Below are 20846 nucleotides of genomic sequence, written 5' to 3' on the forward strand. Positions count from 1 at the left end.
TTGTTTCGAAGTTCCTGGACTTCAGCCTGGGCTAAATTATTGGGATGCCACCTCTCCAAGTGGCGGATCATGGTAAAATTACCAAAAGAATATTTCTTTGTGTGATTGCCCCTGGAGAGAACTTTGTCACAAATAAGACAGGTGACTTTGGGGGCGTTCACCTTTTTTTGGTCATCAGGAAAAGAGAAGAATTTCCAAATGAAGTGCGCTTTAACGTGCCTTTGTCTTGGTTCTTCAGGGAGGAAGCGCCTTGGTTGTTGATCCTCCTCCTCTTCTTCCTCCTCTTCTTCTTGTCCTCCAAGAAACTGTGGTGGTGGACCTTCTTTTCTTGGTGGTGGGAGTGCACCAGCTGCAGCAACAAGTGATGCCATTGTTTGCTGAAAAATAGCTCTTGCTCTCTCAATGAAGAAAGTAAGAATGAGGAAAAAAGGAGGGGGCTTTCATTATTTGGAGAAAAAAAATGATGAGAACCAATGAAAAGTAATATTTTCAAGTCACATGACCCGCTGCGCTTACGTTACGCGCTCCGGCGCGCTTACGTTACGTGCTCCGGGCCGCGCCACGGAGCGCTTCCGGGTGCATTTACGCAGCGCGTCATAAGACACATTGGGCAGGCTACGCGATACGTCACGCTTACGCGACGCGTCACGATGTTGTTTTCGATCGCGACATTGGCGCTAACGGTACGCTTCCCGGTTCGTGCATCGGGGCGCTTCAAAATACTACGCTTTCTGGGGCGCTCACCGGGGCACGCACCGGGAGTGCTCCAGGGCAAAAAAAAGAAAAAAAAAAAAATGTTTTAAAAATTGTAAGACCTGGTAGCCCGATGTGCGTTTGCTATGTCTCAAGATATATGCTCCAGTTGTTTTTAAGAAAATTAACTTTTAAAAAATATATATTGGGCTACATTGGGCTATATATATGTTAGAGCCCAAATGTAGCCCAAATATAGCCCAATGTAGCCCAATGTAGCCCAAAGATGGCCACCAGAGACAAAAAAATACAAATGTACCCCAAATATCAGCCAGATGTAGCGCAACTATAGCCCAATGATAGTATGTACCAGAGTCTTCTAAAGAACAACTAGAGCGCTAACAGTCTTACTTATAAAGTGAGACTTTTAGTTAGGAATTAGCATTAAAAAAACCTTTGAAATTCACTGAAAAAAACATAGGTTTCACACCAGTTATAGTTAGCGGGAAATTTTACTGACATAAAACTAATGAAATTCCATGTTATAGTTAGTTGGACTCACTATAACTTGCGCGCCTGCAATGCACTGCTGATGACATCACAAATTACATCACTCATGACATGGTCAGTGACATCACTCATGACATCACTGATGACACCATCCTTGTGACAAAGTGGCAGACCTCCTATCAGCATAAAATAACCTTTGACACACACATTCAAAAATAGAAACTAACATTTTATTAAAAAAGGAGAAACCAACACCAATTACAACAACTTATTAGATAATTCCAACATCTACATACACATCCACTCATTCACCAACAGTTCTATATAGTCATTCATATATATATTTACTCATCATATGTAGTGATAGACCTATACATCCTGTTACACACCGACAGTCATCCAAAAGTTACTCACGCACATATTCATACATGCGAAAAAACTATTGAACATCCATTTATTTGCATATACAGCTATACACACACTACCACTTTACTTCTAAGGAAACTTACACATACTTACTCTCTTAAACAATCACTTATAGAAACACATACTTATTTAAACAGGAACTCTTACAACCTCTCACTCTCACATATACTCACTTATATATATCAATACTCACATATACTAGATTAAAACATATGTTGTTACTGAAAAAGACAATAGTGAGACAGTTGTTTACTCACTAACACACACATATACACACTCATCCATCCATACAGTCCTGTACATATGCTGTCTTCAAAACACAAACAAACAGTGAGTCAATCACTAACCCATACAGCCACTTATACACAAAGTGAAACACTGATACATACATTTCAATATTTAAAAGTTACTTGCTAATATATGTATTCACTAAGATACACTTAATAAGGCAGTTAACCAATCAATTCTTTTAAAAACAAACATCCATTTACACACTTACTACTAGAGGGTTAACAGTCCCAAATGTAGCCCAATGTAGCCCAAAGATGGCCACCAGAGACAATAAAATTACAAATGTAGCCCAAATATCAGCCAGATGTAGCGCAACTATAGCCCAATGATAGTATGTAAAAAACGTATTAAATTCACTGAAAAAAACATAGGTTTCACACCAGTTATAGTTAGGAATTAGCATTTAAAAAACCTATGAAATTCACTGAAAAAACATAAGTTTCACACTAGTTATAGTTAGGAATTAGCATTTAAAAAACCTATTAAATTCACTGAAAAAACCATAGGTTTCACACCAGTTATAGTTAACTGGAAATTTTACTGACATAAAACCATTGAAATTCCCACGTTATAGTTAGTTGGACTCACTATAACTTGTGCGTGCAATGCACTGCTGATGACGTCACATATTACATCACTCATGACATGGTCAGTGACATCACTCATGATATCACTGATGACACCATCCTTGTGACAGAGTGACAGACCTCCTTTCAGTGTAATGTAACCCTTGAAACACATATTCAAAAATAGAAACTAACATTTTAAAAAAATGGGGATACCCATACCAGTTACAACAACCAATTCAGAAATTACACCATCTATATACACATCCACTCATTCACCAACAGTTCTATATAGTCACTCATACATATACTCACTCATCATATGTAGTGATACACCTATACATCCTGTTACACACCGACAGTCATCCAAAAGTTACTCACACATGCAAATAAACTATTGAACATCCATTTATTTGCATATACAACTATACACAAACTAACTACCTTACTTCTAAGGAAACTTACACATACTTACTCACTTAAACAATCACTTATAGAAACACATACTTATTTAAAAAGGAACTCTTACAATCTATCACTCTCTCATATACTCACTTATATACATCAATACTTACAAATACTAGATTAAAATATATCTTGTTACTGATAAAGACACTAGTGAGACAGCCATTCGCTCACTAACACACACATATACACACTCATCCACCCATACAGTCCTGCACATATGTTGTCTTCAAAACACATACAGACAGTGAGTCAGTCATTGATGCATCTATGTGCTAAGTAATACCCCCAACAAACCATACTGACACTCATACTGATACTAAAAAAAATCTAATAACCCATATACACACACATGTAGCTACTCACCAACCCATGCAGCCACTTATACAAAAAGTGAAACACTGATACATATATTTAAATATTTAAACATTACTCGCTAATATATGTATTCACTAAGATACACTTAATAAGCCAGTTAACCAATCAATTTAAAAAATATATATATCATTTTAGACACTTATTTAAACATTTATTCTTCCATCGACCTTTACATATACATATATAAAACATATTTATTTTTCAGAAAGACACATATTCACTGGATGGTGTCATCAGTGATGTCACTGACATTGTCATGAGTGATGTAGTATGTGACGTCATAGCAGTGCATTGCACGCGCAAGTTATAGTGAGTCCAACTAACTATAACGTGGGAATTTCAATGGTTTTATGTCAGTAAAATTTCCAGTTAACTATAACTGGTGTGAAACCTATGGTTTTTTCAGTGAATTTAATAGGTTTTTTAAATGCTAATTCCTAACTATAACTGGTGTGAAACCTATGGTTTTTTTCAGGGAATATATATATATATATATTTTATTTTTTTATATAGCGCAAACTTGACCTGATTTTATGGCATCAGAGCACCTTACATATCACCAGTTGCATTACATGAGGACAAATTAATTTTTTTGCTAGGCACGGGGAGATAAGTGATTTGCCCAGAATCACAGGATGTTCAGCGTAATTGCCGAGACTCAAACCCAGTTCCCCAGATTCGAGGTCGACCGCCCTAGCCATTAGGCCTATATATATATATATATATATATATAGGCCTAATGGCTATATATATATATATATATATATATATATATATATATATATTGAACAAGGGCGACTCAGCCCGAAATGCGTAGCTGTTGTTTGTGGTGAAATAAAATCATCGTTCCTGTACCTGGTGGTCCGTCTCCTTCATCGCCGGCGTGGCATGTTCGTTCGCTTGCTGGAAGTTGAGAGGAGCTGTTTGTTCATATATATATTGCAGAGCATGCAAGTTTGGTATTAATACCAGTGAAATCCATTCTGCATTTGATCCTCAAGCGTCCGAGTTCCAGGGTTGCCCTGAGCCATCCTTGCAGGCCAGGCCCAAATCCAAAGAGCCGGCCGCCATTTTGAGAGTTCTGTTGCAGCCGCCTATAGCTGCACCGCAAGAGCGGGCGCAACTCAGCTGGATGGAGGGTGAGGCACTGTCCCGCAAGAGCGGGCGCAATTCAGCTGGATGGTGGGTGAGGCACTGTGCCGCAAGAGCGGGCGCAATTCAGCTGGATGGTGGGTGAGGCACTGTGCCGCAAGAGCGGGCGGAACTCAGCTGGATGGCGGGTGGGGCACTGTGCCGCAAGAGCGGGCAGAACTCAGCTGGATGGCGGGTGAGCCACTGTGCCGCAAGAGCGGGCAAAACTCAGCTGGATGGCGGGTGAAGCACTGTGCCGCCAGAGCGGACGCAACTCAGCTAGATAGCGAGTGAAACGCCAAGGGGCGCCCCACTGCAGCTGAGGAGCCTCCACCTGGGGAGGCAGGAGAGGCCCGTTCGCGCCGCCTCCCCCCCCCCGGGCGCCCCACGCCGTCTTTCGGCGCAGCATTGTAGGATGGCCACACCAGTGCGGCAACTTGCTGGACACCACCTCGGTGCCATCCGGATCTCGGGGCGTTGTGCTGCCTTCAGCCTATTCGCACATCGGTCCACTACTGACGCCGCCTCACAGGCCAACGGATTTTGTAGGCTTTTTATAGCCCAAAGCCGCATAACAGGTCATGTGACTTGTTTATAAAACTTTTCATTGGTTCATTTTACTTTTGGTTTCCTAATGATGGAAGGCTTGGTCATATGACCTAAAAATAACACTTTTCATTGGTTTAGAACATTTTATTTCCCAAATGATGAAAGCCCCACCTTTTTTTTTCTCACTCTAACATGTAAAGCAAAGGACTCAGATACATTTACAGTTTATCACTAACAATGTTCCAGGCTAATGTATTTTCCCGGGAAATTTACAACTGTGCTGCAAGTAAAATATTCCAATTTCGAGAAAAAGGGCGTTTCTTCGTCCCATGAGGGAACCGTTAAGCAAAAGAGGCTCGGCCTGATGTCTTAGTCGCTGATAGGCCTGAATATCGGATTCTTATCGATCACTTTATGTTGCAGGAGTGGAAAACAGAACAGCCCTTGATCATTTATCTTTACAGCATTCCTGCGTATTATACCTTTTAACCGTCATGTAATCAGGCTGCTTTATATCACTTGCCTTTTACTGATTCGAAAACAGTGACTATTATTCAAAACTTTACCAATCTAGGTACTACTACCATGTTTTGTTTTAAAAACCTTAATTGTGAAAATGTCAGTATACAAATACGGGCCTATAACCACGTGTGCTGGCCACGGAGCAAACTGGAATCGTATATGATGAGGGGACATTTACACTGTAGAAGAACGTAACGGGCGGGCCATTAGGTTGGAAGAACTAAGGTGTCTAACAGTTGCGGAATCGGTGGACGTAAATTCTATAATTAACGTACGACAGGGCCAGTTACAATAAAATTATCTAGATATACATTTGCGGGCAAGTACCATGGGTGACGTTAATTCGAACTTTCAATAGTACAGTAATCAATAACACATCAGAACTTAATATCAATAGGGATGTCCAAATGTTCATTCAGTACCCGTCCCCGCCCGCCATGTGCTTCAAAACTGCATACGTATCTCGTGATATCAAGGCTGGGCAACCGGTACACAACAAGGAGTTGCGAGTCCCATTTATACCGGTGCCATTTTGGGCGAGGCCGGGCAGGTCCAGGATATAGTCAAAATGTCTCCACCAACCAGCGGTCGGACCAGAACCCCTTTCGGCAGTCAAAAAAGGTTCCGTTAAATGACAACAGAAGAGATAGGCAACAAGAACCATCAGTCAAAAGAGGGGAGGGCAAGTTCTTCCCTACCGGGTCACGTTCGGGCTCCACTGGAACTGATCGAATTGGTAGTCTACAGTGTTTCTGGATGTTTCAGACTGAAGCTGGTGTCAGCATGAGAGCACCACCATCTCGTGGCTCCGTCGTGACCATTCCGCAAGCAATCATGGCAGCCGCTCCCCACCGGAAGCCTGCGGGAGTCGGGGGCCCCGGTGACTTTTGTAGAATCTTCAAGGCTGAGGGGATGCTTTCGGGAATGGGGCCCATGCCCTAGCAGGCAAACGTCCGAGTTCCAAGGTGTCCCAGGGCAATTTTAGTGGACCAGGCCCAAATCCGAAGAGCCGGCCGCCATTTTGAGAGTCCTGTGGCAGCTGCCTATCGCTGCACCGCAAGAGTGGGCGCAATTCAACTGGATGGTGGGCGAGACGCTGTAGCCGCAAGAGCGGGCGCAACTCAGCTGGATGGCGGGTGAGGCACTGTGCCGCAAGAGCGGGCGCAACTCAACTGGATGGTGACTGAAACGCCAAGGGGCGCCCCACTGCAGCTGAGGAGCCTCCACCTGGGGAGGCCCGTTCGCGCCGCCTCCCCCCCGCCCCCGGGGCGCCCCACACCGTTTTTCGGCGCAGCATTGTAGGATGGCCAGACCAGTGCAACAACTTGCTGGACACCACCTCGGTACCGTCCGGATCTCGGCGCGTTGTGCTTCCTTCGGCCTATTCGCACAACGGTCCGCTACTGACGCCGCCTCAAAGGCCGACGGATTTTGTAGGCTTTCTATAACCCAAAGCCGACTAAAATACAGGCCAAAGCAGCTCATTGTTGCTACTCCGGGGAGGGAGGAGCAAGGACAGTGTCAAACGGACAGTGAATGCTTTGAGATGGATGTTGCAGCAGGCTGCCATGTAAATAGTTGTTTAAAATGTTTTTTTTTAACGTGTTTACTTTGTTGGAGCGTTGTATATATTTATAAGTTATTAACGTGTTATAATCCTACTACTTTGTTGGAGTGCTATATATTTGTAATGTGACACATTCTTGTGAAGACTTTGATGTACAGAAAGGCATCCCTGGAATCTTCCGCTTCAGGCTCGGTCCCACACACCCTTACAGTGAGAATCCCCTCCCCAATCACAATACAGGATCATTATCAGATAGTAGGAACAGCAGGACATTCCGCCGAATCCCGGAATGCGTGTGGTGTGACGGATCTCATGGGGTGGGGGCCTTGATCTACTGTAACTCCTTTGAAGAGAGGTGAATCTTTACAGATGGGGCCATAAACTACTTCCGCAGGGCTACGTAATAGCCTGGGACCGGCCTGGACAATCGGACACAGAGGAAGAGGAGTGTCAGAGGGTGCGGTAGTGAATAGGGTGAAAGGGAGGTGTCGGGCGGGCACGGGGTGTGATTCTCAGGGAAGAGCAGCGCAGATGGGGGGAGGTTTATGGCCCATGCATGAGAAAGAGAGCGGGGGTGACCAGTGCGTGGGGCAGATGCTTGCGAGGGTAGGGAGCCGTGCTGAGGATCGGCGGCGTGCAGAGAGTGGGTCTGGTCAAGGCATCTAAAATGGCTGCCGTGCACGACAAAAGTGTGGCATTGGAAAAAAAGCAAGATGGCGCAGACAATGTTTATTAATACGGATTAATTTTCCACAGAGAGAACGGGGGAGGTCAGAGAGGGGGGGTGTTCGTAGCGCCAGGGAGACGCGCTGGGGACCGGCGAGGGGCAGAGCGGCCATAGCGCTTTCAAAATGGCTGCTGCTTGCTAGAGCGTACGTGCCTGAGTGGGGACAAGGTGGCGCCGATTATGTTGCCATCGCAAACCAGATTTTAACACTTAGACATGAAAGTGAAAACTGCACCATTGCTCCCCCCCCCCCGACTGACACCCTCCTTTGCCTCAGCTTGGATCATCATTTGCTAAACCCCACCGTGAGTATAAGCACAACCGGGGCCTTACTGCACACCCTGAGAAAAACTACGCAGAAAGACAATCTCTACCTTCTCCCTTTTCCATGTTCCAACGCTTTGAAATGAACAATATATTTACTCGCAGTGACAAAATGGTGGTCAACACTTCCTGATTTTCTTCGAATCGAACGTTAACAGAGGTCACGCAGCAAAAAAATAATTCCGCTCACACGCAGCTGCTGGAAGACATGTATCAACATATATGAGCATCCTCAGCCACCCTCAGAAAACATATGGGGTCAGGATACGTCTCCCGAGCCCCCTTATACCCATTTCCCACATTGTTTTCCCTCCATCTTGTGATTTAATTAAAACGAAACACAAAATGGCGAATTCCCGTTACGCTACAGGTTTGCGACCCGGTTCGCGTACCGGGAAGCGCTTCTACCGCGAAAAATCTAATTTTTTTATTTGCCCCACGGGACCCTTTAATAACCCCAACATCATTCCTAGGGGGTCAAGAGGGGTCTACCTTGCCCTCTTTCATTAAATTCCCCCTTCGTTTTTCTCCTCCTCTTGTCTCTCGATCCTACCGAGAGACAAGATGGCGGCCGTTCCAGACTGTTTAGAATGTTGACAGACACCGGAGAGCCAATAAGCTTCGCTTCGCAAAGTTCCGTTACGCGAAAAGTACGCGAACCGGGACGCTGTCACAGATATATCTGTTTTTTTAAACGTTAATGTCTCAAAATCCACTGGAGCACATATATTGAGACCTAGCAAAGGCACATCGGGATAACAGTCCCTACAATTTTGCCAAGTTTCGTGCAAATCCATTCAGCCGTTCGAGCTAAAAGTGAGGCCAACTGCCCTATGGAAAACTCAATGTTAAAAACGCGTTTGTGGACCCCCCTTTTTTCTCGGCCCCCCTAGACCCTAGACACAGAGGAAGCCCTAACAAAACTCTGGCCACCATGTTTTGAGTGCGTTGAAGTCGAGCAATCTCGGCTTGATTGGCGCCTAAGAACAGGGAGCTGGCATGCATAGTCCAGTAGAGATAAAATCATTGATTGAATAATCAACTGACGAGTTGCGGGCTCAAAGAACTTTAAAAGAGGTCTGAGCCCCCGTAATAGACACCTTTTTAGTATGCAACCGAAAACTAAGGGAAGAATCTATCCACACCCCTAAGTTCTTGACCTCAACCTTAGGCTCAGGAATCTTACCCAGCGCCCTAGGCCACCAATGTTCACCCCACAGACTAGCATTCTTACCAACTATCAGAACCTCAGTTTTACTGGTGTTTAATTGAAGGAAATTAGAGGTCATCCATTTGGACACCGCCGTCAAACCATCTCTAAATTTAGAGACATGCATAGTCGATTCTTCTGTCAGTGCTACCAACAGCAGTGTGTCATCCGCATACGAGACGATGGAAAAATCCCACTGCTTGGCGACCGCAGCAAGTGGCTGAACATGCATGTTGACAGTGTAGACTACTCCTCCCCCTGTACTCCTCATGGCCCCACCCCACCATGACTTGGCTGTCAGCAGCAAAAATAAATAGAAAACGGTTTTAGTGTCATTTTATTTTTCCCATTTCTGTCTGCTCCCTGGCACTCAAGCAGGGGCGACACTCCTCCTCCATAGTGGAGGAGCCGCTGCTGTGAGGCAGCAGGAAAATCCATATCACAGCAGTTGTGAGTCCACCAAGAAAAACAACAAAATAATGGCATTCAATACACTACTGTGGGCAGAAGAATAAGTCTCTTTTTCAACAGTGGCAAGAACTGATCTCAGGCAAATAGGTTTTTGGCACAGTACAATATAGTTACCAAATAGAGTTTTAGACGTGTCCATGAGAGTTGATCTTCACCCAAACTCCAATTCCCAAGAAACTTGTGAAAAATCAGGCAATGCACGTAGGTGTACCATCCCTTTACAGAAAAAAGCAATAATGCAACTCTTCACTCAGAAGGACAACAGGTCTTTTATTCCACACAAATCCTGGCCCCGAAACCAAACAGCAGATTTTTTCCAGTTTTGGATTTGAAAAACCTAACACATTTATGAAGCATATAACATTCAAAAGGGTGTCTCTATAACTAATAATTCCATTGATTTCAGAGGGAGATTTTCTAATGACTTTGGATTTACAGGACATCTATATTCATGTCCCAATGCATAAAAACTGGAAAAATGTCCTTCATTTTCCAGTAGCAAAAGAACATTTTCAGTTGGAGGTGTTACACTTGATTGAGGGTCCAGGGGCTAATGTGAGCCTGCACCGCAGAGGTGCCTTGGTCCCGTTTCCATGTAGAACCACTGGCTGTGCATACACTAGCACATTGGCCGCCAATGTCCTTGGACTATGAGAAGAGAGTACCTGTCTCGCCGGAGTTGATTCAAGTTGGCTTTGTCCTCAGAATCTACAAAAAGGGATTCAGATGGTTGTCATGACGGATGCCAGTTAGTGGGATTGATGTGCAACTTTGGGGATCTGCAGATTCAGGGCAGGTGGTCTCAAAGAAATTCCCTCACTTTTTCCCAATTGTAAGGATTGTGTAGAGATAGGGAAAAGTTTGTCTTAATTTTGCAACTTCTTTGTCCAACAAACCGGTCCTGATCAAAATGGACAATCAGGTTGCAAAATCATATGTGAACAGACTAGGGGGTATGAGGTCATTATTTATGGTGATTTAAGGCAACAAAATTATGTCTTTAGTGGATATGAATCTTTTGTCAATTCACCTAATACACATTCCAGGGGACAACAATCTTCAAGCAGGCAGTCTGAGCCTGAACATGACTTGTTAATAGAGCTGCATCTCAGCTAGTAAGCTTTTCTACTGTGGATCTGTCTGTATCAGAAACAAATGCTCTTCTGCCTGGCTTGTGTACGGAGAGGTCCAGTCAGGGAGCATGGGGCATTGATATGCTCTTTCTTCCATGGCCTCAGGGGATTTTGTAAGACTTCCCTCTGTGTCCTCTCCTCCTGAAGGAGATTCAAAGAATTAAGAGGGAGGGGCAACAATAATTCTCATAGCCCCATTCTGGCTCAAGAGGCCTTTGTGTCCATTACTGACCCAGTATTCGAAGGAACCTCATCTTGTGCTCCCATTTGTTCCGAGTCCAGTTCAATTTTCAGACATGACATTCAAGCATATAATCCAGTTGAGTTTCCACTTGAGTTTGATGGCCTGGAAGTTGAAAGGGCGGGACTGCATCAACTAGGTTCTTCAAGAGAGGTAGCCTGTGATATCCAAACAGTTAAGAAAAGCTCCACGCTTCAGAAATATGTTAAACATTGGAAGAAATGTTGCTCCTCTCCTTGTGTTCAACTCGGAGTCTTGATCCATTTTTTAGTGATCTGTTTTAAATCTTGTATTTCCTGAGAGATCATTTTTCTAATTGTTTATCATCTTCTATTTTTCCCACACAGTGGGAAATGATAAGATCTTTAAAAGAGTCAAGGGGGAACCTCTCACCCATTTTGCACTTAGGTAAGAAACTACTAAAGAGCTTTCAAGTAAAAAACTGTTTTCAATCTCCCAATTATCTTTTCGGATCTTCTAATGGTTTTGGAGGTTTAACTGAAGGTTCCGTATGAACCTTTGAATCAGGCTGATATTTCCTGAACATCTGCTAAGGTGGCCTGGTTTCGAATACCTCTGCATGGAGGTTAGGAAAACGAACATCTTTTTTAAGTTTGTATCCATATTTCTTTTTTCCTGGAGAGAGTGGCACTGAGGTCTGAGCCAAGGTTTAAGCCCAAATTAATCAGTGTTTCATTCCACCCAGGAAATTATTTTAGCAGTTTCTCATACTCTGACAACCTTCCTTTGACTTTAGATCTGAAGAGAACTGTTTCATATACCTAGACAAGACTAAGTATTCCAGGGGTCTCCAGTCCTTCTTTGGCACAGCTTGCAAAGGAAAACTGGCCTTGATTATCATAATTAGTGGGTAGATCAGGCAAGCATTTTCCCATTTGCTCAAATCTATGGCCCTAAAGAATTGCCTGGTGTATACCAGGTCAAGAACTCCACGATGTCCTGACCCAAGCCCATCTGCCAAAGGAGGAGGGTTATGCATGGGGCTAGCTACCGCACCATATATAAAACTTCTAGCTACAGAAAGGTCAACCAAAAGACAAACCCTGGCCTTTCTGCCTATGACACAATTTGGTGAAAACCAGAGATCCCTGAAAGACAGAAAGCCAATCCACCTGCTTTCGAGCAAGGCCATCACCAAAGGGACATGGAACATGAAGGCCATGTGCGAGACGGGCAAGACAACCTAAGTTGCAGTGGAGATGAAAACATACAACTTTGCCCTGCCCTGCGAGACCAGATGGACACAGTCTGGACGACTGGCTACAAGAGGAATGCTGCTGTGTTCTGGAAATGGGGAAGAGAAAACACCCCCAACACACTCAGGGAGTAGCACTGCTGCTAACACCAGCAGCCAACATAGATTTGATCTGATGGGAAGCCACGGTCCCAGAATTAAAACAGCGAACTTCTGCACAAGGAAAAGAGGATCAACATGATTGTTATCCAGTGCTATATACCTATAAATGATAACAAAGGAGAAAAAACAAACTGTTTTACAACAGACTCCTGTCCATCCTGGAGAAATCCCTAGTGAGAGATGTCATGATACTGACGGGGGACCTCAGTGCAGAGACTGGAAGTGACAAAACAGGGTATGAAAAAGTTACATGTAACCATGATCTTAGTTACATGAATGAGAATGGTGAGAGCTTGCAGATCTCTGTGCCCTGTATAGTTTGGTGATAGGCCGTAGTGTATTCCCACACAAAAGAATACACAGGGCAATGTGGGTGTCACCAGATGATTCAAAAGAGAATCAGATTGACCATCTCTGCATTGCCTAAAAGTTCCATGGGTCCTTGCAGGATGTTAGATTGATAAAAGGAGTTGATGTCACATCAGACCATCTATCATGGCCAGGCTAAAGCTAAAGCTGAGAAAAGCATGGATGGAACCGATAAAACAATGCCAGCGATATAACACCACCCTCCTCAAGATGCAAAGAAATGGAGTGAATATTCAGTCACCCTCAGTAACAAGTTTCAAGTCCTGCATCACCAGAAAACAACAGAGACCGTGTAGAAAGTCAGTGGGAGAAGGTCAAAGACACAGTGACATCAACCTGCCAGGAGGTAATGGGCACCAAGAAACACCAGCATAAATATTGGACCTCTACCAAGATTTTCCACAAAATCCAACTGAGAAAGGAAAAAAAAGCTGCAGTCAATAACAACCTAACAAGAAACGAAAACGTGATACCTCAAGGAGAATACACCAAAACCAACAAGGAATAAAATAGAAGCTAAAGAGCCAACAATTGAATATGCATCAGTGGTCTTCCCATAGATGCCCAAGAAACAGTAAGCTAAGGAAGCTTGAAAGAACTCTATGAAACAACAAGGAAACTCTCCGGCAAGTCAGAAAGACCTGTTGAAGACAAACCTGGGAAGACAATCATGGGAAACGAAGGCCAACAATGAAGATAGGTGGAGTACCTTGAAGAACTGCTAAACCAGCCTGTACCACAATCTCCACCAGATATACAGCCAGTAAATAAGGACTTTTTATTCGACTGTAGCAGAGCAACGATGAAAGAATTACAACAAGCCATCAAACAAATGAGAATTCGGAAGGCAGCAGGACCTGACAACATTCCTGCAGAGGCACTGAAGGAAGACATTGAAACATCAGTAGACAAGCTCTGCTCCATGTTTGGATAGATCTGGGAAAAGGAAAAGGCGCCATCAGAATGAAAAGAGGGATATTTCATCAAGATCCCCAAGGAGGGTGACCTGAGTAACTGCCCAAATTACAGAGGGATAACTCTTCTATCAACCCCAGGTAAAGTGTTCAACAATCATCCTGAAAAGAATGAAGTAACAAATTGATGCTCAGTTGCAAGAAAAGCAAGCTGCTTCCTTTCAATATTGATCCTTGAGAGACGAGGTTGCAACACTGTGCATCCTCATTGAGAATTCGATGAATGGAACTCATTCCTCAAGGTCAACTTCATCGACTATCAGAAGGCATTCAACAGTGATGACAAAGAGACCCTCTGGAAACTTCTCCACCACTACAGTGGGCCAGATAAACTCATAAGAATGATCAAGACCTCTTACTAGAGAATGACCTGCAAGATAGTCAGTGGAGCACAACTCAGGGAAGTCTTCTAAGTGAGGACCAGAGTCCGCCAAGATTGTTTGCTCTCGCCTTTTCTCTTGCTGCTAGCCATTTACTGAATTGTGAACACACACACAAAAATGAGAAGAAATAGAATCCAATAGACACCTTAAATGCAGCCCAACAACCTGGACTTTGTAGGTGACATGGCCCTGCTCTCCCATACCCATCTGCAGATTCAAGAGAAGATTGACTGTGGCAGGCACACAAGCACAACTTGACCTCAACATTAACAGAGGAAAAACTAAGATCGTGAAGGCTAGCACGGCCAGCACAAATGCAGTCAGGTGATGCAATAGATGAGGTTAAGGCCTTCAACTACCTGGGAAGTGTCATAAACAAGCAAGGTGTCACGCACACAGACATCAAAGCAAGAATCAGCAAAGCAAGGACTGCCTTTATTTAGCTGATGAAGATCTGGAACTCCAAGGGCTTAATGCGGCAAACCAAGATCAGGCTTTTTAACACCATCGTAAAATCAGTCCTTCTGTATGGAGCAGAATCCTGGAGGACAACAATGACCACCATCAACAAAGTAAAGACCTTCATCAACACCTGTCTAAAGAGAATCTTCCAAACCTGCTGGTCAAACACCATCAGCAACAATGACCTACGGCAGAAGATGTTTCAACTCCCTGCTCATGAAGAAATCATGAAAAGACATTGGGGCTGGCTAGGTCCACCCTCCGCAAGCCCCAATCAAACACCACCAGGCAGGATCTGATCTGGAAAGCCCAAGGCAAAAGGAAAAGAGTAAGGTGACCTGCCGCTGAGGCTGACTGCAAGGAGATGGATGCATCCTGAGTCATATTGAAAGAAGTAGGCATAAATAATAAGTAAGTAATAATTATGGCAAGGTCAACCGAGGCAGTAGCTGCATCACAGTCATAAGCAGGAGGGTTCTTCCTGCAAGAAATATGTAGGTCTGCTGGATGGGCGAATTCTAACACTGTCCTACCTTATTATAAACCTCCCGGACTGGTGTAGTGCAGCAAGTATTCTGCCTGCTGTGCCTGGGGGAACTAAATCCTTTATTTTCGTTCTTACTTTGCTTTCTGATGAGTCCCAAAGTCTCTTTAGAAATCTGTGAATTTTTACTCTGCATGAAAGGCAGGTTGTTCTGCAGTGACCACACACTAATTACCTTCTAAGAATTGCACAGGTATGTGCTGGATGCCTTTTCCCCAAACTCAAGTTGCAGAGAGTATTTAGCTCAATTTATACACATGACTATTGCTGGGGCCTTCTCCACACTTAGTATATTGTGCATACTCTCTCCCCTATGTAGGAAGCTCTCAGGTGAGCAGAGCTATGAGGAACAAATTATGATATTCCTACCAATCCTCTCATGGACTAGTCATGATACCAAGTATTTTAGAGTGTAATCCTTCAAGACTACTTACAGGGTCAATTAGCATGGTCTGATGGGCTATTGAGCATAAAGAAAACTTCGAATTGCATGTCTTTGTTTAGTATTTGTATATTATTTTCGTTGACATTAAACAAAAAAAAGGGAAGTATCAGAAAACAAAATCCCAAGTAAAGACCTAATGTACCTTCTAGCTTCAAACAGATAGCATTACAATCAATATATATCAGTAACCAATCTGCCACGTTGTTTCAAGTTATAAAAACTGATGGGCCCACACCTGTATACCCTCAGTCTACTTGCCTGCCTGCAAAATGCAGCCACTGTATAGGAACCCCAGACTTCTGTTCTGCTTCTGGTCAACTGCATCAGTGGTGGCCTCTGAATGCTTTCTGTCGCCTCTTTCCTTCCTCTGCCCTACATTAGTGGGCAAGGCCTTTATCTATGGTAACTAATGCAGGCATCGAGCTGCTGTAACAAAACCAAGTATGTGGTCATTGCTAGTCATAAGCAGTGGTGCAAAGTAAGAATATAAAAAGCAACAACGTACAAACTGAAGGTGGCCCAAATTGTGATTTTTTTTAACATTTCAAAAGATTTCAGGGAAATTACACAACATGACATTAAATGTAAGGAAATTCTATTTAGCAGGAGGCAAACCTCACATCCAAATTCACTTAACATGCTGGATGGAGAAAGGTTGCAAGGATGCGATTACAACTAGAGTTAGCCCTGGTTACACACTAAAGGCATTATTTACCAACATTTTACACAGCTACTCATTGGCGCAAGCATTGTGTATAAGAGAGGAGAGGAGTTGGCCTAACAGCTAGGGAGGTCATCCTCGAACCTGGGGAACCGGGTTCGAATCTAGGCATCAGTGCTAAACATCCTGTGATTCTGGGCAATTCACTTTATCTCCAATGTGCCTAACAACAACAACAAAAATGAATGTGTTCTCATGTAACGCAACAGGTGCTATGTAAAGTGCTCTGTAAAGTGCTCTGATAGCTGATTCGGGTCAAGTTTGCGCTATATAAAACTCAGTTAATTACCATGGCCAACGAGGGCTCAGTGCAGCGCGAGTGCCAGTTCAACCATTAGTAAATCAAGGGCTAAGAGAATGAAAAGCTTAGGATGTTAAAGTCAGGAATATCAATGAAGCTAGTGATAAGCACTAGTTGCAAAGCAAAAGTACAAAAACCAAGAATGTGAAAACCAAGAATGTGAAAACCAAGAATGTGAAAACGTCTAGAGCATAAGTCTTGCTACAACCTGTATAAAAACCATGGATGTAGGATGGGGTTTCAGTGAGAGACAAGCACTTCATACAAACAAAAGGCCTGATTTAGTTTTGCAGCAGGTAGGTTAGTGTTGTCATTGGTCTGAGGCCCGTAGTTCAGTGCTTAGACAGGGAATGGGAGTTTGGGAATGTTCTCCACCCAGGCTGTAATGCAGCCTGGGTGGAGAACATGCAAAGTGCGCATGACTATTTGACCGGCCCGAGTAGACCAGACAAACTGTCATGTGCACTTAGTGTGCCCACCACTCCTTCTCTCCCTGTATTGTGAGCAGAGCACCCCAACCCACCCTCGCAAAGCTGCCGCAGGAGGAGAAACTAACATGATAATAAGTTATAATTTTATTTGTCTTTATTGGACTGCTGCAAAGCAGTGAGTGGGGCGATGCTCCTCTGCCTTAGTGCGCGAGCCGCCACAGGGCAGAACGTCTGTTTTCCGACAGCAATACCCAATATCTGCCTTTGCAAAACATACTCCAATAGCCCGAATGGGTAGAAGATGTCAGAGGAAGGACATCAGTCCACCTGCTTATTTAGAGCAGACTGTCCGATGTCTTTTTTTTCTGTTCGTCACTGCCATAAAAATGTTTGGTGCCACTGACAGGAATATATAATGGGAGACACACTGGGAGACAACAACCATCCATCAAACATTGATGGCAGTTCGTTTGAAGAGTAAGCGGAGATCTCTAAACACTATCATTCATTGGTGATGCTGTAGAACTAAATGAATGCGCCACTGAGAACATGCTGCTGCAATATAACAGAAAGTCATACAAATCAAGCACAAACCGAAGAGAATAAGTAATCAATTGCATTGGATGAAGCACAACTAAGTAACAAAGGAGGAGCAGTCCGGAGTACCTACTATGAACAGTAACTGGGACAGACTGGGTGGGTGGTCAGGCACAGGAGGTGTAAACGTCAGGCCTGCATGTATCCATAGTGGTCCCTTCCAAGGTCTGTAACAGACCGATGCCCTTATTACGAATTTGAACCTGTGGTGGCAGTCCGCTGACCGCCAGGCTAGTGGTCCGCCTGCAGCATTATGACTGTGGCAGTTGGTCTGCCACGGGACCGCTGCTGCCGCCAGGGATCCACAATCCCTGGCGATGGCACAGCTGTCTGAGGCCCCTAATATGCTAGTGGTGCCAATGCAGTACCGCCAAGAATATTAGGAGTTTCCTCATGCCACACTTTTCATGGCAGTGCCCCCTGTTGCCTCTTCGCCATGTGGTGCATGCACTCCCAGTTCCTGCAGAGCATGGACTTGACAGCCCATGCCCTGCAAGAAGCGCCTTTAATGCTCCCATTGCAGTGCCTTTTAAAAAGTTACTGCAATGGGACCACCAAAGAACCACCCGCCAGATTAATAATAAGTTGTATTCTGGCAGGTGGTTATAATGGCTTTGGTGGTCTCGGATCGGAGAGACTGAGTAATAATAACAAGGCCCCTAGCAAAGTGCAAGCATGGGGAGGGGGATGGAGTAAGGGGTAGCCCTGCTTCTGTGGTGCTCTCGGGGTGGGGGCATATGTGGGCCACTCCATAAAACAGAGGAGAATGCATCCTCAATCTAAGCTGCCCCCACCAATGTTCAAGTGGTCCCCTCCAAGAGTAAGGGCGGTGAGGCAGAAAAGCTCCCATATGGCCTTGAATACTCCCATTTGATAATAGATTTTGTAGTTCGGGTGCTCAAGATCTGCTATCTGCACAAGCTCCATAGGTCATTCCGAGGAAGTTGGATAAGAGTGTTGCCCCAATGACAGAGGAGGCATACTTTGGCTGAAGCAATGGCCTTATGCCTGAATTCTAACATAAACTGTGAGCATTGGAGCATATTAAATCCTAAATACTATATGCAATTATGGTATTTATATGCTTATATATATTCCGAGAGCATTACTAACAAAAAAGCATTCACATTTAAGAATGGCATATCTAAAGAAGTATAAAACTGCAAAAGGTCTAACAGAAGGTAAAATGGTGTAGTTCAGAATATGTAGCATAGTCAATGGCACAAAGAACATCACTGAATCCAGGTCAGTAGGGCATAAACAACCCAGCTTGAAGGGGTAAGATAATGGGGGAAATACTGCAAAAGTACTGGGTATAAACAAAGTAGGATCAATTGCACGCTGCTCTGGGGTAAAAAGGAATTGCTGAGGTAGCACATATCAACAGGGATGAGGGCATGCCATATGTAAAGCATCCACACCTGTGGAGCACTGGCATGCAAAGTTCTGTTTTAACAACTGTAGTAGAATCTTACTCCACTGCTAGACATCTGTAAGGATAAGACATAGACAGAGCTAGGACATAAGAGTATTAATTCATGTCGGATATCTTGAAAATATCATGTTTCCAATTCTATTGCTCCTACTCTGGGAACTTGGTCTCAATCCCGAATTTATCATACTATATTTACACATTATAAAAGGCAAGGGAAACCCAAATGCAATTGGTCAGGGACCTTGGGTAATCAATTATTTCTAAAGACTGTGGTCCTTAGACAAGGGTTAATTTGAGTAAACAATAAATGCAGACCCAATCAGAACTGTATTTTACAGCTGTCCAGCCAGTCAGGGTTTTTTTTAAATATGCAGTTGCTTAAACATATACAAAGTAAAGCAAAAAACAATTAACGTGGGACACAAGCCTGTACCCAACTTAGTGGGACAGATGTACAACATAGAAACAGAAGGGCTCAGGCAGAGTAAATTGTTCGTATGGGGCACATTTTGATATGACAAACAAATTATAGTGGAGACACCAATTTACAAAATGAGTATTAAATAAAGAAGTGTATATGGCGCACAGCAAGTCAACGGCATTTCGATCCTTACAAAAGATATATAATCATCATCAGGACGCTATCAATGGTATGCCTGTGTACATTTTGCCTGTAATACCTACGTCCAGGTCAGAGTGACTTGGAGGAGGTTTGTTCCAGGCGAAGACCGATTATAAGTCCGGGCCGAATAAAAAAGATGCAGAGAGCTGCAGGTGCACTCTGTACAAGTAGAGGCTGAGTCAAAGTCGACCCAATTAGAGGGCTGTAACAGCTTAATTAAGCTCCCGGAGCTGTGAGCGGCGTCGGCGGTCTCAAGTGTCAGGGGAGTCTGTGATTGGCCGCTGTTAAAACATACACAACAAAACAATGAGAATAGGGTCTAAGGGCGAGTTTACCGACCGACCAGGTGCATGCCCCAAAGTACAGTATTATCACAACAGAAGACACCTGGGGGTCACAGACAAGGGTGGATCACAAAACCAATGCAACACAAAAGACACCAGTGAGTGAGCTCCGATAGTGAAATGCCGGCCAAACTAAGGCTCAAGAGCAAATGGAGAAATAGTTCCCATCAGAAGCCACACTGTACTGCCCTCTGGGTTCTCCTTACATGTAGTACGGTGATTATTTGGAACCCGCACTTACACTTGCTTTTTAAACCTTAGGGATTGGGAGACACTAATAAATGTTGTTCGTCCACCCGATCACCTAATTTTATCTTTCCCTCACTTAACACTCTCACCACTTCAACACTGCCTCTACAGTAGCCACTTTAATTCTTTGTACTTTATATACCACCCTTATCCCACACATATCGGTTACGGTAACATCTGACCGGCCGTTCAGTCTCCTGGGTAAGGAGAACCCAGATGATGAGAAAAAGGGCGGTACAGTGTGGCTTCTGATGGGAACTATTTCTCCATTTGCTCTTGAGCCTTAGTTTGGCCGGCATTTCACTATCGGAGCTCACTCACTGGTGTCTTTTGTGTTGCATTGGTTTTGTGATCCACCCTTGTCTGTGACCCCCAGGTGTCTTCTGT

The 20846-nt window shown here is 44.0% G+C and overlaps 1 protein-coding gene across 3 annotated transcripts in view; it reads right to left on the reverse strand.

Annotated features, from left to right (window-relative positions):
- The window catches only part of LOC147726898 (solute carrier organic anion transporter family member 4C1-like), a 575548-nt gene that overhangs the window by 94174 nt on the left and 460528 nt on the right, over positions 1-20846 (reverse strand). The window contains exon 11 of one of the 3 annotated variants that reach the window (XM_086960970.1): positions 16018-16185. The exons of the other annotated variants lie outside the window; for them this stretch is intronic. Within the exon in view, the coding sequence (XP_086817096.1) occupies positions 16137-16185 (49 nt within the window). The 3' untranslated portion in view covers positions 16018-16136. Of the gene's footprint in view, positions 1-16017; positions 16186-20846 lie in introns of those variants that run through there. 3 annotated transcript variants of the gene reach the window in all.

This window comes from Lissotriton vulgaris, chromosome 3_1, assembly GCF_964263255.1.
Source record: "Lissotriton vulgaris chromosome 3_1, aLisVul1.2, whole genome shotgun sequence".
In the NCBI taxonomy this organism is placed as follows: domain Eukaryota; kingdom Metazoa; phylum Chordata; class Amphibia; order Caudata; family Salamandridae; genus Lissotriton; species Lissotriton vulgaris.